At 38.8% G+C, this 18,161-nt stretch overlaps 1 protein-coding gene across 3 annotated transcripts; it reads right to left on the reverse strand.

Annotated features, from left to right (window-relative positions):
• Window positions 1-229: 229 nt before the first annotated feature.
• On the reverse strand, window positions 230-12,980 carry RFESD (Rieske Fe-S domain containing). Of its 3 annotated transcripts, none has more exons than XM_039239365.1 (4): window positions 12,943-12,980; window positions 3,081-3,256; window positions 2,936-2,970; window positions 230-1,288 (listed from the first exon to the last, which is right to left on the reverse strand). In XM_039239365.1, exons 2-4 carry the CDS (start codon window positions 3,253-3,255, stop codon window positions 1,025-1,027), a joined length of 474 nt encoding a protein of 157 aa, XP_039095296.1. In that variant the 5' UTR covers window position 3,256; window positions 12,943-12,980; the 3' UTR covers window positions 230-1,024. The 3 variants fall into 3 exon arrangements, with proteins under 3 accessions (XP_039095296.1, XP_039095297.1, XP_039095295.1); XM_039239366.1 differs by lacking the exon at window positions 12,943-12,980 and adding an exon at window positions 12,817-12,872; XM_039239364.1 differs by lacking the exon at window positions 12,943-12,980 and having other exon boundaries at window positions 3,081-3,562.
• Window positions 12,981-18,161: the final 5,181 nt, after the last annotated feature.

Below are 18,161 nucleotides of genomic sequence, written 5' to 3' on the forward strand. Positions count from 1 at the left end.
TTGCTGAGTTTTAGATGATAAGCACCCAGAGTGTTCTAATACAGTGTGGGCACCAGGCAACCAGAATAGTGTTGGTCATAAATAACTGGCATGTAAAGGCAGGATGGACCAACTTAACATCAACTCTGCCTGTGAACTCAGCAGCAAGGACTCTTAAGGAACAACGTCCTGTCTTTCTTCTCTGTAACATTTACATGAAACACTTAGTTCTACATATATCACAAAAGTCTTGAAAAAGAAAGAACACCTTTATTTGAAAATGGCATCTAGGCATTCACAGTACTTTGGCTCACTGAATAAGAGACTTCACATCCCTCACGTCTGGGCAGCAGCTGTGTGTATCTTCCTTCCTTTGACAGTGTCTGCCTTGACCAGAGAGAAACTGAGCCAAGATTTATTTGGTTTCAATTTGCAGTACATGGGGATTAAGGAGGGCACTTTTAAAGTATAAAAAGTCTGCTAGATATTTGGAAATATTGAATCATTGAGACTTAATTATTTCAATGTATTTAAATTTTACTTTTAAAAAAAGTAAGAATAATCATCAGATAGGGGAGATGGAGAGTGTGTGGAGGTATCAGTGAAATAAGAATGGAAGAGCACTGGTAATTATTGAAGCTGGGTGATGAGAGCTTGGTATACTATTTTGTTCGGTTTGTATATATTAAAATTTTTCCATGATAAAGTCTACTACATCAAAATAAGGATCCCCCCCCCCCTATTTCTTATTAGACCTTATTTTTACCTTTTCTTCATTGTGGTTACTGCAAATCATTCTCACTCTTAAAATGCACATTCCAAACCTATAACCTTCAGGTTCCAATCAATCCAGAGGATTGGATGAAATGTATTCTATAGATCTTGACAATAATCCTTTCATCATTTTGAACTGCTCAGATTTATGCGATTTTTTTAAAGTAATAAATGTGCCTGTGTTGGGAAAATTAGTCCTCTTTGTTATTGAAACAAAGTTATTCTAAAAATATTTTCCAAACACAACATTTTTCATTGCCATATAACTTTATCAGAAAGAACTCGGAATTACTTTGAAGTCTCCAGTGGCATAAAAATCAGAGTCACACTTAAAAGGTTCTTTAGAAAGAGTCACATAAATATTCCCATTGTCCACTGTCACTGTATGAATCCTTTGCTTTACTCCTTTGGAGCACCACTCAGGTTTTGCTGATGGATCTCTAGGGTTTATAGACTGATACAGTCCTTCTCCTGTTGACAAAGTAATTTTGTATTTATGCCAGGGGCAAACTATGCATGGTCGTCCATCAAACTCCTGGGAAAGGAAATAAATGATTTAATAGTCTGACATTTCCAACATTCACAATAAGCCTCAGACTCAGAACAGATTCTGTTGCAGAATAACCAGGTTAAAGAACAGGCCAGTTCCTCTTTTTTCCTTCCATTTACAAATTATTCAGCATAAGGCAGAACCTAATCGTAGGAGTCATCAAGTCCCTTTTGCGTTGGATTAGAAATCCAGTGTGTTAGAACTCTATCAGAAAAATGACCTCAGGCAACTACACCATGTGACTGAAGCTATGCTGTTAACTATTAGATGTGAACATCACTTCCTTGACAGAAATGGGACAAGGGCATCAAGTGCTTCTAAAGGAATTTCCTCTAGCCACTGGGAGCACGGTAAGCATCAAATATACATTTAAGAGGGTTACTAAAGGCATGAATGTATATGTTAACTGAAGAGACCCAAATTTAACTGATTTGTGACCCAGTGTAGTCCGTTCCCAACTTTTTAACTGTCTTAAATCAGTGGTTCTCAGATTTTAAAGAGCATGGTAATCACCAGGATCTTGTTTAAATTCAGTAGCCCTAGGGTAGGGTGCAGGAGTTTGTGGTTCCAACAAACTCCCAGGGGATGCCAGTGTTGCTGGTCTATGGACCACACTTTGAGTAGCAAAGTCTTACAGCTCTCATTATGGTCAAAAACTGAGGGAAATTCTTTCACATGATCATCTCCAGGTGCTTACCTTTTTGTTCTCTACACCGGAAGTGCAGGAATGCTGATATTGTACCCTCACAGAGCGGTCAACAAACGTTCACATTCATGTTCATGATGTAAACACATGTGTGTCCCTTAACATGAGGGCAGGTGTGGAAATAGGTAGATATGAAGTGCAGAGAGAGCGGAATACTAAGTTTAAGCATTTATTTTGTACCAGTGGGGGAGGAGAGGAGAGGAGGGAGGGAGGAAGAGAGATCAATTTTATGAAGTAGAAAACAAATGAGGCAGCTAGCTAGTTTGGAAGTAAGCCAGTTCCCTCATTCCCTCCTCAGATAAGCCTTTTTTAAATTTTGAAAATACACACATTTATATTGTTACTACATTATATGGGTAATCTATAATCACTGAAAAAAATCAAACTTTGTAAGTCAGAGTAAAAACTGAATGTTATTTTTTATTTAAAAAATGGGATCTCATTAAAACTATCATTCTATGGCTTGCTTTTTCTGCTCAAAAAGAAATTGGTCACATCGCTCCATAGCAACACACAAAGATCTGCCTCATTAATTTAGTGGTTGCACAGTTTTCCATAGCATGGCTATTCACAGCATACTGAAACTGTTTCCTATTGGTAAAACATTTAGGTTGCCTTCAATTTTTCATTATGACAAATAATGCCACAGTAAACCTCTCCTTTATGTATACTTAAACATTTGTGCAATTATATCTGTAGGATAGATATCTCAGAGTATAATTATTAGGTCAAAAGACATGCATACTTCTCATATTTGTCTGTGAAATAGTTTTCTTTACGTTGTAAGATTGTAAATTCCTAGAATATTAGCAATTATACTTAAAGCATTAAAAGACAGTTCAAACTCAAATACAAATTATTTTTGCATAATGAGATAATATAAATAAAAATGTGAATTAGTAGGGAATAAACTTAATTTTACATACCTCTATTTCTCCCAAATGTAAAGGTCCTCCTGAGTCTGAAAAGGAATGAAATATTACATCTAGTCACTAAAAAACAAAAGCCAGAAATTTTGATAGTTTTGTGGTTAGTAAACATAAGATTTGCAAATGAAAAATAAACTCTTACGGTAACAGCGAATATCCATAGCATGATATTCTCCTTTGTGGTAGAAAATGACCACTTCTCTATCATGGACTACAGCTGTCATTCTTTCAGATTTTTTAATGTCATCTTCTCTGCCAACATAGACAGGAGAATATTCCTTCACTTCAGAATCTTGTTCAGAGCCATCAGGATCCATGCTAGTTGAACAAAACCAAATAAAAAGCAAGTAGTCTTCACTGAGTTTGGCCAGAGAGATAATCTTATTGTAAGAGACGTTTGATTTCTCTAAGACTGATGGATTTTTTTTTTTTTTGGTAGCTATAGAAAATAAAGCATTCATAAACAGTGGGTCCTAGTCAGGATTTCAAGTTAGAGACTCTTAAAATTTGCGAAATAGGGAAGACTCCCCACTTTGAGGCTGGACTCATATTTATTTCAATGTGTAAGATGTATATTTCAAAGTCCCAAGACCCAGAGACTTAAGTGTCATTGTCCTTTTATTATCCATCAATTCAATGCTAAACAACATCCAGTTATCATGTTATTTTCAACCTTCTCCTGAAGGTAGGATTCTTCAATAGTCTGAAAAGTCTTGGATCTCTTGGTTGATTTTGCCTGGAGGGGACAGCCAGTCTTAGAAATCAACCAGATAACTATTGTAGCATAAGGGGTTAGGTATGAACAGACACATTTCATTTTCTTAACTCAAAAACTGTCATTACTTTCCTCTGCCTTGTTTGGAAATTCAGAGATGGCTTTCTCTTCAATTAATTTATGTAATTTATAGAAGTATATAATATATAATATATAAGTGTATATATATATAAGTATACACACACACATATATATATACTTTTTTTTTATTTTTAATGTTTTATTTATTTGTAGGAGAGAGAGAGAGACAGCGTGAGCAGGGGAGGGTCAGAGAGAGAGGGAGTCACAGACTGAAACAGGCTCCAGGCTCTGAGCTGGCAGTCAGCACAGAGTCCGACGAGGGGCTCGAACCCACGAACCACGAGATCATGACCTAAGCAAAAGTCAGACGCTTAACCGACTAAGCCACCCAGGCGCCCCTATGTATATATACTTCTAAACAGATAAGTTTTAGTAGAGAATTTCCAGGTACTCTGAATGTATCTTTTCTCAGCACAGATGTTTAGGCTACTTCTTTGAAAGCAGCCCTTTCAAAGAGGCTTCATGTATACTTTAAGAACAGTCATAGTCTGTTAAGTTCCATGTGAGAAGGAAACATCAAGATACATCAGTGTCAGGAGTGTCAGCCTCTGTAGAGGATTTTACTGAGGGGCTCCCATGGTTGGGGGGGGGGGTGGTATTTGAGTTTTATTCTATGACAGTTTCTGAAAAAAACAAAAACAAAAACCCTTTATATCCTGTTTTGCCAAGAATTGCTTTGCTTATTCTCTCTTTACTCCTAACCCCAAATCTTTCTTCTTATCCTCACCCTCTTTTCATTAGTGTTGTTATCGCCAATTTTTCTGGAAACATTCCTGCTTTTCCTCTCAGGATGGAGATTGTAGTGGTCTATAACTTTCAAAAAGTATAAAGAACCATGTATCATATTACCTTAGGGTTGACAAAGAGCGTTCTTCCCTAGGCACGAGCATATTTTGAATCTTTGCATGTAGTGAAATAAAAATCACAAAATGCAAACTGAGACCACTTAAACGGTTTTACTTTTTATTTCTTAATAATACATTTTTGGATATTCCTTCATGGTTTCTGCCCTCTGCTGGAGAATGGGAACTTTCAACCATCCGGACAATGTCCAGCTCCACAAGTGGCGTAAGGCAAGATCACTTCCTGATGTGGGTGGACAGAACGGAGGCTGTCTACAGCATTTGTGCATGAGACCTTGTATGCACCTGGACCATTATCTTGTAGCAGAGCTATTTCAACCCCTTTACTATAGGAAAGAAATTAAAAGCTCATGGTAACATCTAATTACAGCCTACTTTTTCTTTGTATCATTGATGGACAAATTTATCTGTTATCTACTTAGGGAGGAATAGATGTCTAAAAAGTAAGTAGGGCATTTGTAGCAACATGGATGGAACTTGAGGGTGTTATGCTGAGTGAAATAAATCAGGCAGAGAAGGACAGATACCATATGTTTGCACCTATAGGAGGATTAGGAGGAACTTAACGAAGGACCATGGAGGAGGAGAAGGGGAAGAATAGTGGGGGAGAGGGAGGGAGGCAAACCATGAGAGACTCGAATGCCGAGAACAAACTGAGGGCAGATGGCAGGAGACGGGAAGGGGGGTGATGGGCATGGAGGAGAACACTTGTGGGGATTGGAACACTTGTGTTATATGGAAACTAACTTGAAAATAAACTATAAAAAAGGGAGAAATGTATTAAAGCAAAGACAAGACCAAAAAAAGAATAAAATTTTTAAAATAATAAATAAATAAATAAAAGTAAGCAGGCAAAATTCTCAAGAAGGGGCAATTGATGATAATCTTTAGCACAGAAGTACAAAATGAAAAGAAAAATTTCAACAGTGGATCTTCACATTCTCCTTTTGCAAAGTTTTCTTTCCTTGTTAGAGATTATCATTCATTTGATAAATATTTTCTGACCGTGTACTATGTGACAGGCACTTAAAGGAAGTTAAAGAGATAAGGTCTCTTTCTTCTAGATACTATATTCTAGTTGGTGAGACCAACAAACAAATACCAGTAAGCACACAAATGAGATAATTACACACTACCATAACAGCCATGATGAAAATGAACTGTGTAATATGAGAGAAAAGGGGAGACCATTTTGCAAAGAACAGGCTGGGAAGATGATCCTGAAATGACAGTTGAGCTAAAACCTGAAAAATGCAAATGAACTAGACATTCTAAGTAAACTGAAGGAAAAGCATTTCAGGCTGAAGGAACAACAGATATGAAAACTTGAGGAAAGGAGGCTTGGCTAATGAGGAACAGATAGGAGACTGTAGTATAATGAGTGAGCTTAGTGAGATAAACAGGAGCTGTGTTGTGCAGTACTGTGTGTGGATTTTATTCTAAGGGCAAAGGGAAGGCGTTAAAGGGTGTAAATCAGGGAAAGGTGACATGATCTGTTTTTAAAAGAATCCCCTAGCTGTGTGGACAAAAGATTGTAGCCAAACAAGAGTGGAAACATAGAAATAGGAAAGCTATTGCAGTGATCCACAGGAGAGAATATGGAGGTTTAGACCAGGGTGTTGATTTTGTGGGGGTGAAAAAGTAACAACAACAATAGCAGTAGCCCAATTACATGGTGCTAATTAAATGTCAGGTACTGTTTTAAGACTTTACATTTACTTAATTCACTTAATCTCCTAACATGTAACTATAAAAAGGTATTATTTTAATTGTACAGTGAGGAAACTGAATAAGACCAGAGAGGTTGGGCTCATGAACTGGAATAAAGGAGCTACAGAAAAATAAATAAGGGTAGTTCCCAGGTTTTAGGTTTGTGCAACGAGGGAGATTGTAATTGTAATAGGGAAGACTGAAAATAGAATGGTATTTCCAGAAATGGAAAATCAAGAACTAGCTACATTTTGCACATAATGAGTTTGGGGTAACTAAGAGACATCTAGACAGAGATACCAAGTCTACAGTTAGATATATGAAACTAGAGTTGAGAATCACTAGAGAGAAAAATTCGAGAGTTGACAAGGTACAGAATTCAAAGGAATAAGTTGGAGAGGGAGTGTAGACAGGTCTAATACAATTCCTTAGGCACATCAACAGTTAAAGCTCAGGTGGAAGAGAGCCTCAAGAGAGGCGAGACCAGCATGTGTCCAATCTACTGTGAATCAAATGACATTCACTCGGGCTTACTTTTATGTCCTGCATTCTCCTCAAATGACAAGTAAGCGGTAACCCAGCAAGAAGGCAAGCAATGACATAAAATCCATTCTAATGCCGGCCACCTCTTTGTGTATTACACAATACATGAAGAAAATATGGACTTCCTTGGAAACTGTCCCTAAAGTTTCGTTCTTTCATGAAGGGTTGGACCTACTTTTTTCCTTGTAATTTTCCTTATTTCCTTAACCTCAACTCTCCTAGAAATCAAATAGTAGTTAACATCCAAGTAAGAGTATACATCCAGAATTATCATTACTTTTCTTCCTAGTATTTTTAAAGTTTGTCTCCTATTAGATTCTTAAATACCGTTTGGCTAAATATAGAAATTGAAAGGTGAGAAAAATAAGACTAAAAAATCTTTCTATATTGTTCATATTGAGACTGGCTCAAGGGTCAACTCTGCATAGGTCTGATCTAGCCCTTGAATCAAAATAATGATTTATATACATCACTGTATGACATTTAGGAGCTATTATTTGACATTTAAAATTAGGCACACAGTCAGCCTTAAAAGTGGCTTATATGTTCATTTTCAATCCAAAATAACTCTTCAGTAATAATGTCTCAGTAGATATTTAGGTTGACATAAGCCTTCCGAAACAAAATGTAACAACCATTCTAGAGACTGTGGCAAGGCTAGGTTTTACTCATCCTTTCCAATTTCAGGTCCCTTTTAACAATTTCATTATTTTACGGATTTCATCAGATTGGGAAACTAGAAAAAGCTCCAGAGAACTTGAGAGGTATCCAACTCTGCTTTATACAAGATAAGGAAGTAGATATAAAAAAGGAAAGGAAGTGAATCAAAGTGATGGCCCATGATACTTGTGGAGACCCAGATGCTGTTAAACATTAGGAAGGTTGCCATGGAACGCTCATGGTATTAAACAGAATACAGGGATACAGTTGCCTATAATTTAAGATATTTAACAAAATTATACATCACATGTCAACTTCCAATATCCTATTTCTAGGAAGATGACTGACCCTTCCTAATCCTCCTCCTCTTCAAATACAGTAATCTTGTCATATTTCAAAGGAAGTTCTACAGAATGATGATGTACCCTTCCTTGAGAACAGGAAACTGCCATTTTGATTTCACTCCAATCTTAGGTTAACATTTTACATATAAATGCACATATGGAACTTCTTTAAAAAGGGCACTTGGAACTTGATGAATCTAGCTTAGAATGGTTATAAACTATAGACCCAGTCCTCTCCCAACAAGAGGGAATATGTGTTTTATGGCAGCACCAAGTGGCTCCAGGCTTTCTGATGGCTTCTCTAAGTATTTATTTAATCTTGTATGACTGACTGGAAGTCTGGAAATGTTGGGAAAAAAAGAGCATGGATCATTTAAAAAGTAAGTTTGTAAAACAGAAGTTATTATTTAGAAGTAAAAATCTCTATGTGAGGGGCGCCTGGGTGGCTCAGTCAGTTAAGCGTCCGACTTCAGCTCACGTCATGATCTCACGGTTTGTGGGTTCAAGCCCCGCGTCGGGCTCTGTGCTGACAGCTCAGAGCCTGGAGCCTGTTTCAGATTCTTTGTCTCCCTCTCTGTCTGACCCTCCCCTGCTCACGCTGTCTCCCTGTCAAAAATAAATAAAACATTACAAAAATTTTTTAAAAAATTAAAAAAAAATCTCTATGTGAATGTGTTAGGAGAGAGCCTTGAAAGAAGGACTTCACAGACTACTTTTTTGAGAAGGGTAATCCTGAGCCATAAGGAAGACAGATACTAGATATTACATAAGCCTGGGCTCCAAAACCAAGGTGTAGGATGAGGGATGTTTGTGTGTGTGCATGTGTGTTGATGTGGAGAGGCAGGAAGGAACTTAGAAGTCAAGGTACAAAGGAAAGCATTACACAAATCAGTCTTAGGAAATTACAGAAATGTCAAGTTGGTACTCTGAAGTTTGCACTGTTAATTCTTGCTCTAACTAACCTAGTTACTTTTTTACATGATGGCAAAAAATAACATATGCTATCTTAAAAAAATTATTTCACAATAAGTAAATCAGACTGAGAAAGGCAAATACCACGTGATTTCACTCAGATGAGTAAGCCAAGAAACAAAAGGCAGAATCAGACCTATAAACACAAAGAACTGATGGTTGCCAAAGGGAGGGGGGTTAGGGAATGGCAAAATTGGTAAAGGGGAGTGGGAGATATAGACTCCAGTCTGTAATGTAACAGTGGTGTATGCTGACAGATGGCAGCTACACTTGTGGGGAGCACAGCATAACATACAGAGAAGCTGAATCACTATGTTGTTCACCTGAAACTAATGTAGCACTGTGTCAACTAAAATTTAAAAAATTAAAAATTACTTCATAATAAAAAATATATAGTAATTTTAAGAAAAGGCAATGAGGGCCTTGCTCATGCTATAATTTTCTGGATTTTAGCTGTGGCTGACAGAAGGCTGGATTGCCACATCCCTAAACAATTATCTTGTTTTGCTTGATACTGGCAGGTACCCAAAGTATACAAATTGCTCAGGTGGTAGTATTTACTCCATGGTATTGGATGGATGTGCAGCCTTTATCACATTTTGTGACAGAACAGAGGGGCAATAAAGGTAAAAAAGGGTACAGATGAACTGAAATAAGCTAGGAGGAAAAAAAGAAATATGGAATTTGCAACATATTTAACCAAAAAAGGATTACAATTCAGAAAATATGAAGGACACACACACAGAAAAATGGGCAAAAGACACAAACACTTCATAGATGAGTAAGTCTAAATGGTCAGTGATTACATGTAAAGATGTTCATCCTCATCAAACAGAAAAAGTAAAAGAAATCCAAAGCAAAGTCACAAATGGGATACTATTTTCTATCCAGTTGAGTGGCAAAAATTATAGCAAGTATTGGTGAGGATATGGAGAAATTGATAGTGATGACATCAATTAGTGCTACCACGATTTGGCATGACCTAGTAAAGTCGAACATATTCACGACCCATTAATGCCCCTTTCAGTACACTCCAGAGAAACATGCACAGGTATACTAGGGGACAATCACAGGAATGGTTATAACAGCAAAAGACAGGGAAAAAACTCAAAATACATCAACAGTAGAATGGAGAATTTTCACATTCAGTGGAATGCAATGTAGCAGTAAAAAATGGGTGCATCAAGTTGGATTAATTTCAAAAATATAACTTTAAAGGAAAAAATGTTTTAAAGAATTTGTAATATGCTTCTATTTTTTCCAAGTGCAAAAACAGGCAAAACAAAACATTAGTGATGGATACATGTAGATAGGGTAAATTTATAAAGAAAAGCAAGGGGATAGAAAACACAAAATTTCCTAAATGCCTGAAGGTTAACATTTAGTCTTATATTTAAAATTACTCTTTTAACATATAAGTTGTATCCTACTTTATATTTATGTAACAAAGGATCCTAAAACCAAGAAAAGGGGAGTAAAATGGCACCTTCTATCCTCAGAAATCATGCCTCTGCATGTTTGCATAGATCGTGATCATGCATAGATACGTAGATCATGAATGGACTCTTTGAGAATTTTGTTCAGCGTATTTAAAAACTTGGCAGTAGAAGGAGAAATAAATGAATATTTAGTTTTCTTTTTACAGGCAAAAAGTTAGAAAAGAAATACTTGTATCCCCAAGTAAAATATATGAAATGTGCAGTAGCATCAAAAGTTAACTAAGTTATCCTAACTTCCAAATAAATGAGACCAAATACAATCCTTCCTCAAGTTTCAGTCTCTTCAAACATAAAGTCTTACACCCCAACAAAGGAAAACTGCAGTGAACTTTGCACAAGCTGATAAAAAATGAGCAGAGAACGCTGGGGTGAATGATAAAGGTTTCGAAGAATTAGGATTACAGTCTTGCATATTGCTTACGAAAGTTTTATCATACCCTTCAAATAATGGCCATATTTATTTATGATAGCTAGTAATATTTATAATTAACACTCACATTAATCTTAATTAAATATTGTGAATATCATGGTCCATTCAGATAATAATAAGAGTCAATGTATTCACCTTAATTACTAAAGGTTTCAAAGAATTAGGATTACAGTTTTTTGCGTAGGAAAATTTTTATCATACCGTTCAAATAATGGTCATATTTATTTATGATAGCTAGTAACAGTTATAATTAACACCCACATTATTCTTAATTAAATATTGTGAATATCATGGTCCATTCAGACAATAATAAGAACCAATGTATTCACCTTAATTACTATTACTTTGATACACTATTCATAAGCTCCCACACATTTCCTCATTTTGAGTCTACTTTAAGATAGCAGAATCTTAACTAAATAAAAGAAAATAAAAAATTAACTGGTCTGTGCTGTTTGGGGACTAGATCAAGAAAAGCTTAGATATTTTGTTCCATTTTCCTTCTCAAGCAGTACTGTTTGGCCTGTGTCTAATATAGGTTTCTAAAGGTGCTAACACCATATAAAGTTACGGATTAGTTAAATAGATCCTCAGTCTCTATTAGATACATTTCCAGCATAGGGAATCCATTCAGGTTGAATTAAAAAAAAATTAAGTTTGCATAAGACACTGGAGACAAAAGAGACAGGAAATTAAAGGAACTTACTTATTATTCCTCTTGATCTCTGACAAAGGTGCTTTTACTAAGTCTGGAGCCTGGCCTACACATTATCAGGATGCATAGCTCCAGGGTGACACCCTTGTTTTTAGGTTCAGAGAAGAGACCAGCCTTAGATAGCAGTTTTGTATCTCTTTGGATGGCAGAATATTACAGATAAAACTAGTTATCCTTCAGTGAGTGCCAACCACTTGGACTGTTTGCATACATGAGTTCACTAACCCTCCCAAAACCTCCAAGGGGTAAGTAGTATACCTCTTTTGCAGATGAGGAAATTAAGGGTACAGGATCCTCTTTAACAAAAGGTTTCCTAAACCCACAAAGTAGCAGTCAAGATTCAAACCTACATCTTCTGAGTCTAAATTTGGTGAACACAGTATACAACTCTTAACATTTCACCTAAGCAGCATCCATTGGTTTATAAAGACACATGGCCTGCAAGTAAACTGTCCTAAAGGTACAAAGCCTTTTAGCAAAATAAAGATAACTGTGTATGTATATATACATATATATGTATCACCAAACATTTAGTTTAGGAAAGTTAATGTGCAAGAGTCACGTCAACAAATGTTTAAAACGGAATAGTTCCCTAATTATTTAATAAAGTCACGTAGCTGCTCTGGAATTTGCTACCATCGTCCCTGCTGTTAAAGATCTGTGATCACCAGGTGAGTTCAACTGGGTTTGAATCCCGGCTCTGTGTGATTTGGGGCAAGTTGCTTCATTTCCCTGTGCTGCAGTTTGCACGTCTGTAAGAAAGATCTGCCACATACAGATGTGGTGAGGAATGCTCACTATAAATCAGGTGTTTTAGAGCAGAACCCGACCATGGGAAACGCTCTATGTCAGCTGTCATCTCTAAGGCCTTTCCAGTTCTGACAACGCACGACTTCAAAGCTGTATTTAACACCTTAGTAAAGACCGTCCACAGTAGTTAGACCAGAGGCGCTCAGGAACCCCAGGCACAGCCTATGTGTGGCCGTCCAGATGTGCTGCACTCTTGCACCTATGGACTTCAGGAGAGGAGTATTTACCACGCCCTGGGCTGCAGAAACCCTGGAGCAGATTTAGTGCGCACAGATGCCAAGAAAGCTAGTTAAAAACGCGCCGCCGGCCCCACCCAGATGTTAGGTCCCGGGTGGGCCCAGACTCTAAGGTGAACAAGCTCGCCGGGCCTTTCTGTGATTGGGCGGAAGCCAGCCCGGAGATGAACGGTTAACAAACGCGAGCCGACTACCCGCAAGGCCACAGAAGGGCCGGGATCATAGGCTAGATGAGCACACCACTCGCCAGGCCCAGGCCACCGCCGGCGCCGCTGCCGCCGGAAGCCCGACCTTAGCTCCGCAGCCCAGGCGGAAACAGCGGCGCTCGCGAGCCCCGCCCAACCCCGCCGCGAGAACTGAATTTACCTTTAGTCTCCCGCTCCGCCTCGGCAAGTCCAGCCAGCCACGGACCCCGCGTGACTCTGCAGCGCGAGCCAGAGCAAAGAGCACAGCTCGGATCTTCCGCGGGGCGGGGCGAAGCCGCCCACGTGACCCGAGAGCGCCATTCCCCGGAGACTGCCTCAGTGGCCCCTGCGGGCCGATGATGATGTCCCCGGCTGGCCCGGGGTCGTCTGCCCTCTGCCGGGTCTTCCGGACTCACAGTCGTGAAAGTGTGCTTGACAACCGTAGGTAGCATCTATTTATTTTAAAATGTGTGTTAATCTCACTGCATTTACCCACATTTTAAATGCACCCACCGATCTCACTCTTGAGGGATTTACCTTATTAAATATTTACAAAAGTTCATCACGATGCATATAATTCATGTGTAAGGATACTTACTGCAACGGAAGAATTAAGAATAGCAATTTTTCTATAAGCCTCAACATATAAAGGATTGAGAAACCCAGAATAATGGATTTGCCTCCAATGCTAGTTTCTTCTGATTTCTATTCTGTTCAGTAGTTTTAGGGTGATAGTAATATTTTATGGGATAATTTCCCTTTTGACCATTTATTTCACCAATCCAAGCAAAAACTAATCGTCTAGTTTTGATGAACTGCTTTACCAAAGTGAACATATATTTTGGACTTATTATAACTTACATTATCTCTTAGCCATTCCAAATTATTTTATGGCACATGAAGGGTGTTCGCAGTCTTTAGCTGTGTCATGAAAGGACTAAATAAGATTTGCTGTTTCTAATGAAAAATCCTTTTTTGTCTTGACATAACCTGAGCATTAAAATAAGACACATCTTAGATTCGTTGACCTTAAATCTGATTTCGAATAAACGGAAGACTTCAGTAGTTATGCACATATATGTACCCAAGAGGGAGAGAGAGAAATGTAAACTTTCTTTTATTTCTATGTAAAGTATTAATGGGATTAATCATGTAATAATATGAAATGCTTGGAAAGCTTTAGTGGAAATGTGTGGACACTTTCTACCTTCTCACACCTTGGAGCCAATCACATCTTCCCCTACAATCTTTCTCCATTTGTTCTCTCATGCTTTCCTTTCCTACTATTGACACCTAGTGGTAGCCCTAGCATGAGTTTTGTTACCTACCACGGAAAACTCCAGCTTTTCCTCTGTGAACTTGCTCATCAATATCTTGGTCTAAAAATAGTTTTTTTTTTAATGTTTATTTTTGAGAGAAAGAGAGAGAGAGAGCACATGTGAGAATGGAAGAGGGACAGAGAGAGAAGGGGACAGAGGATCTGAAATGGGCTAATGTGGGGCTCAAACTCATGAACCAAGAAATCATGACCTGAGCTGAAGTTGGATGTTTAAGTAAATGAGCCACCCAGAGCCCTAAAAGTAGCTTTAAATGTCTCTGCTCACCTTGTGAGCCCCTCTCCTGTGCTCTGATCATCAGAGCCCTTCCTCTCAAAGAAGTTCAAAAACTGCCTTTAATCCTAAACCATAATCTATTTTGTGAATAATAAAGATATTTGCATGCTGATACTTTCAGTATAGGGGGATTTGAGGAGTGTCAACCAATCAGGATTTTCTACTTTTTCAAACCAGAAAAGGGTAATAACATTGCCCATCAGAGGCCACTATGATTCAGATCAGGAAAGGGCAGCTTCAAATACAACATAGCTGCTCATAACTTCTAAGTGAAAGTTTGTTGTGGGCACCTATGTGACATTCATACCTGGATATTGTGGCAAAAACAGTGGTGTTCACCACATATCCCATCCACTACCCCACAATTCCACCCTGTTTATAGTTGGTTGAGGCCATGTGTCACTCCTAGACTGAAGCATAAAAGAGTTCTTACTCCAGTGTCTTTTTTTTTTTTTTTTTTTGTCACAACCGCAGACATTCTAGATGGTGGACCTCTACTGAACTGGGTCCCTGAGTGGCCATCTGACACAGAGACCACCCATCAGCCCCCCACTCACTACCTTCCACCAAGCCATGAAAGATATGTAACTTAGGTGAAAAATAAACTGTTGTGCTAAACCACTGAAATCCTAAGTTTGTTTATGATTGCAACAAAGCATAATTTAACTTGACATCTCATAGCTATCTTCAGTTTTATGTGTTCAAGATTGAAATATTAATTAGCTCCTATAAACCTATACTTCCTTTTTCCTCTCTATCAGTGACAGCCCTGCTCATGCACATGCTTAAGGTAGAAACCTGGATGCTATACTCATATCTCCCCTTTTCTTCTCCTGTGCAGAAAAGAGTTAACAAAGCTGACCTAAGACTGCTATCCTTTTAAAGCTCTGCTTGTAAGGTTGGCTCCTGGCTGACATATGGGAATGTGGCTGGTAAATAGTGCTCTATACTGAAATAAGATTTTCAGGATGCTTCATTGTGCCGAAATTGTTTGCATAAACAATATGGTTTATGCTGACCACGACCTGCTTTCTTTCTGGGAGTCCAGAACTTTGGTACCTGCTAGACAGATGTGCTTACGTGATTAGCCCCCAGTAAAAAAAAACTTCCCTGGGCAAAAACATTGCACACCTGTTTCTACATTTTCATTGCTGGCAGAGGTCAGCTTTGTGTTATCCCTCCCCAGAGGGAGAGAACAGAAGGAAGCCTGCACCTGGATTCTTCCATTTTCCACCTGTGTCCTTTTCCCTTGCTCATCCAGCTGTGTATCCTTACAATATTACTCTAGTAATCTTAACATGAGAACAACTATATTATGAGTTCCATGAGTCCTTCTAGTGAATCCCCAAATATAGTGTGGCCTTACGACTCCCTGTGCTATCCCCCATATCCAAACCAGCACTGAGCCTTGTCAGTTCTACTTCCTAAAGTGTATTTCAGATTACTTTTTTTTTTAATTTGTTGTCACCACTCTGGAGGATGCCATCATCTTTTATTTGTCTTGGATATTAAGAGGACCCAATAAAAACTACTTTTTTTTCCTTGCCTGAATTTGGAACCAACTGAGAGATATAGGAAGAGATCAAAGTGTAAACTTTATTTAATAATAAAAATCTAGATTGGGATAGTTTAAATGTGCAGCCAAATGGACTAATATCACCTGAATTAAATTTATGTCCCTAAATTGCTGCCCTCTCCCTTTGAGCTGTCCATCTTGAGAGGATGGACCACATTGTACTCTCCATAGGCACACAGATTTGTAGAAAGGAGAAGAGGGGTGGGAACTGAACTGAGCATACAGAAAAAGGGAGTGAGGGGCGTCTGGGTGGCACAATTGGTTAGGTGTTAGACCGGCATTCTTCATGGATTTGAGCCCCGCATCTGGCTCTGTGCTGAACGTTTGCTCAGAGCCTGGAGTCTGCTTCAGATTCTGTGTCTCCTTCTCTCTCTGTCCCTCCTCCGCATTTGCTCTGTCTCACTCTGTCTTTCAAAAATAAATAAATGAAAAAAAAAAAAGGGAGTGAAGGTTGGAGATTTTAAAGATTTCTTGTTCTCTCTGAATTTTATCTTCCAAGTGGAACTCCCCAAGTCCTGGGCATCCAGCAAATGACACACATGCTGACCCTAAGTAGGCAGTAGAGAAGGGACTGTGATCAGTGAATACCACATTGTCTGCAGTGAGCCTCATGCAAAACACTGGCCATTATACCAAGTCAGGCTAAGTAAATAGGCACAGCCCAAAGGGCCTTCAGTGATCTGAGCCTCTAGGCTCAAGCCTGCTGCTCCTTGACCTTGCAGCATGTTTAGAACATATTCATTCCATTACATTCATTCTTAGTAAAGGTAGGAAGGCCAAAAGACCTCAGAAAGCAGGTATAGCTAAAGCAAGGATTAAATTGCAGGAAAAATGCCTTTGGTACATTGGCCTTGCAGGCAGTACTGCATAGAACAATTTGCTGCAATTAGAGATAGTGAAATTAACGAAACATAAGCTTCAGGTCCCTTCATATGTGTGGGCCTTTTCCAAAGTCCTGAGCAACCCTAGTAATGCGTTCATATGATCATCCTTTATATCCTTTTGATATAGTTTGGAAGCTTTCAAAATTACAGAAAAACAGTACAGGGAACTCTATCCCAACAGCTATTTAAGAGTATGTTGCCAATCTGATGCCACATCAGCCCTTCAATGCTTTAGTATGTGTTTCCTGCAAACAAAGACATTCTTCTACATAACCACAATACAACCCTCAAAATCAGGAATTTGACACTGACATGTTTCTACCATCTAATCTTCAAACCCAATTCAGAATCAAGTTGCATTTAGTTGTGATATCTGTTTAGCTTCCGGGACAGCTTTTCAGTCCTTCAGTAAGGTTCATGACATTCTTTTTTTTTTTTTTTTTTTTTAAATATTTTCATTTATTTCTGGGAGGGAGAGAGAGAGAGAGACAGCGTGAGCAGGGGAGGGTCAGAGAGAGAGGGAGTCACAGACTGAAACAGGCTCCAGGCTCTGAGCTGGCAGTCAGCACAGAGCCCGACGCGGGGCTCGAACCCACGAACCGCGAGATCATGACCCGAGCGAAAGTCGGACGCTTAACCAACTACGCCACCCGGGCGCCCCATGACATTCTTATTTTTAAAGATTGTAGGCTATATATCTTATAGAATGTCCGCTAACCAAGGTTTTTCTGACATTTCTCTGTGATGAGATTCGATTGCATCTTTGGCAAGAACTTCACATAGATGGGGGCCTGAGCCTGTGTAGGGCTGTACTTCTATTCCCTTCTCACTCAGCTTGAGCCAGACTCACTGCACTACCATGTTGCCACCTACCCCACTGTAACTCTGTCACTCCTCTTTAAGCCACTGCATGTCCCCCCAGTCCCCTAGCTAGCATAGATATCTCTCTACCCTGCTCTGTCCCTCCCTACTGGCTTTAGGACTGAATTGTTCATGGAGGAAAGAGAAGAAAGAAAGGAGTAATTGTCATTTGTCTTTGTAAAATTAAGCAAAAGTAAGATGATTTAGCTACAGTAGATTAAGGCCATTGTCTCTTTTCCTTCTGTCACACAGGCATTTTGGAGATTTGGCTAAGAGGCATTTGAATTGGAAATGAATTTAGTTTGTGTTTGGTGGGTTATATTTATATGATTTGCAGCCAATTGTGGTGTATACTTAAGTTTCCGCTGGCTGCCCCAGTGTAAAAACAGCCTCCAAATACACTCCCGGTGCCCACTATGATGGCGCTCCTTCTATGCTGGATATGGGCTAGGGTTCTATCAAAATG

Source organism: Hyaena hyaena, unplaced genomic scaffold (assembly GCF_003009895.1).
Source record: "Hyaena hyaena isolate Hyena2069 unplaced genomic scaffold, ASM300989v1 scaffold_156, whole genome shotgun sequence".
Lineage (NCBI taxonomy): Eukaryota > Metazoa > Chordata > Mammalia > Carnivora > Hyaenidae > Hyaena > Hyaena hyaena.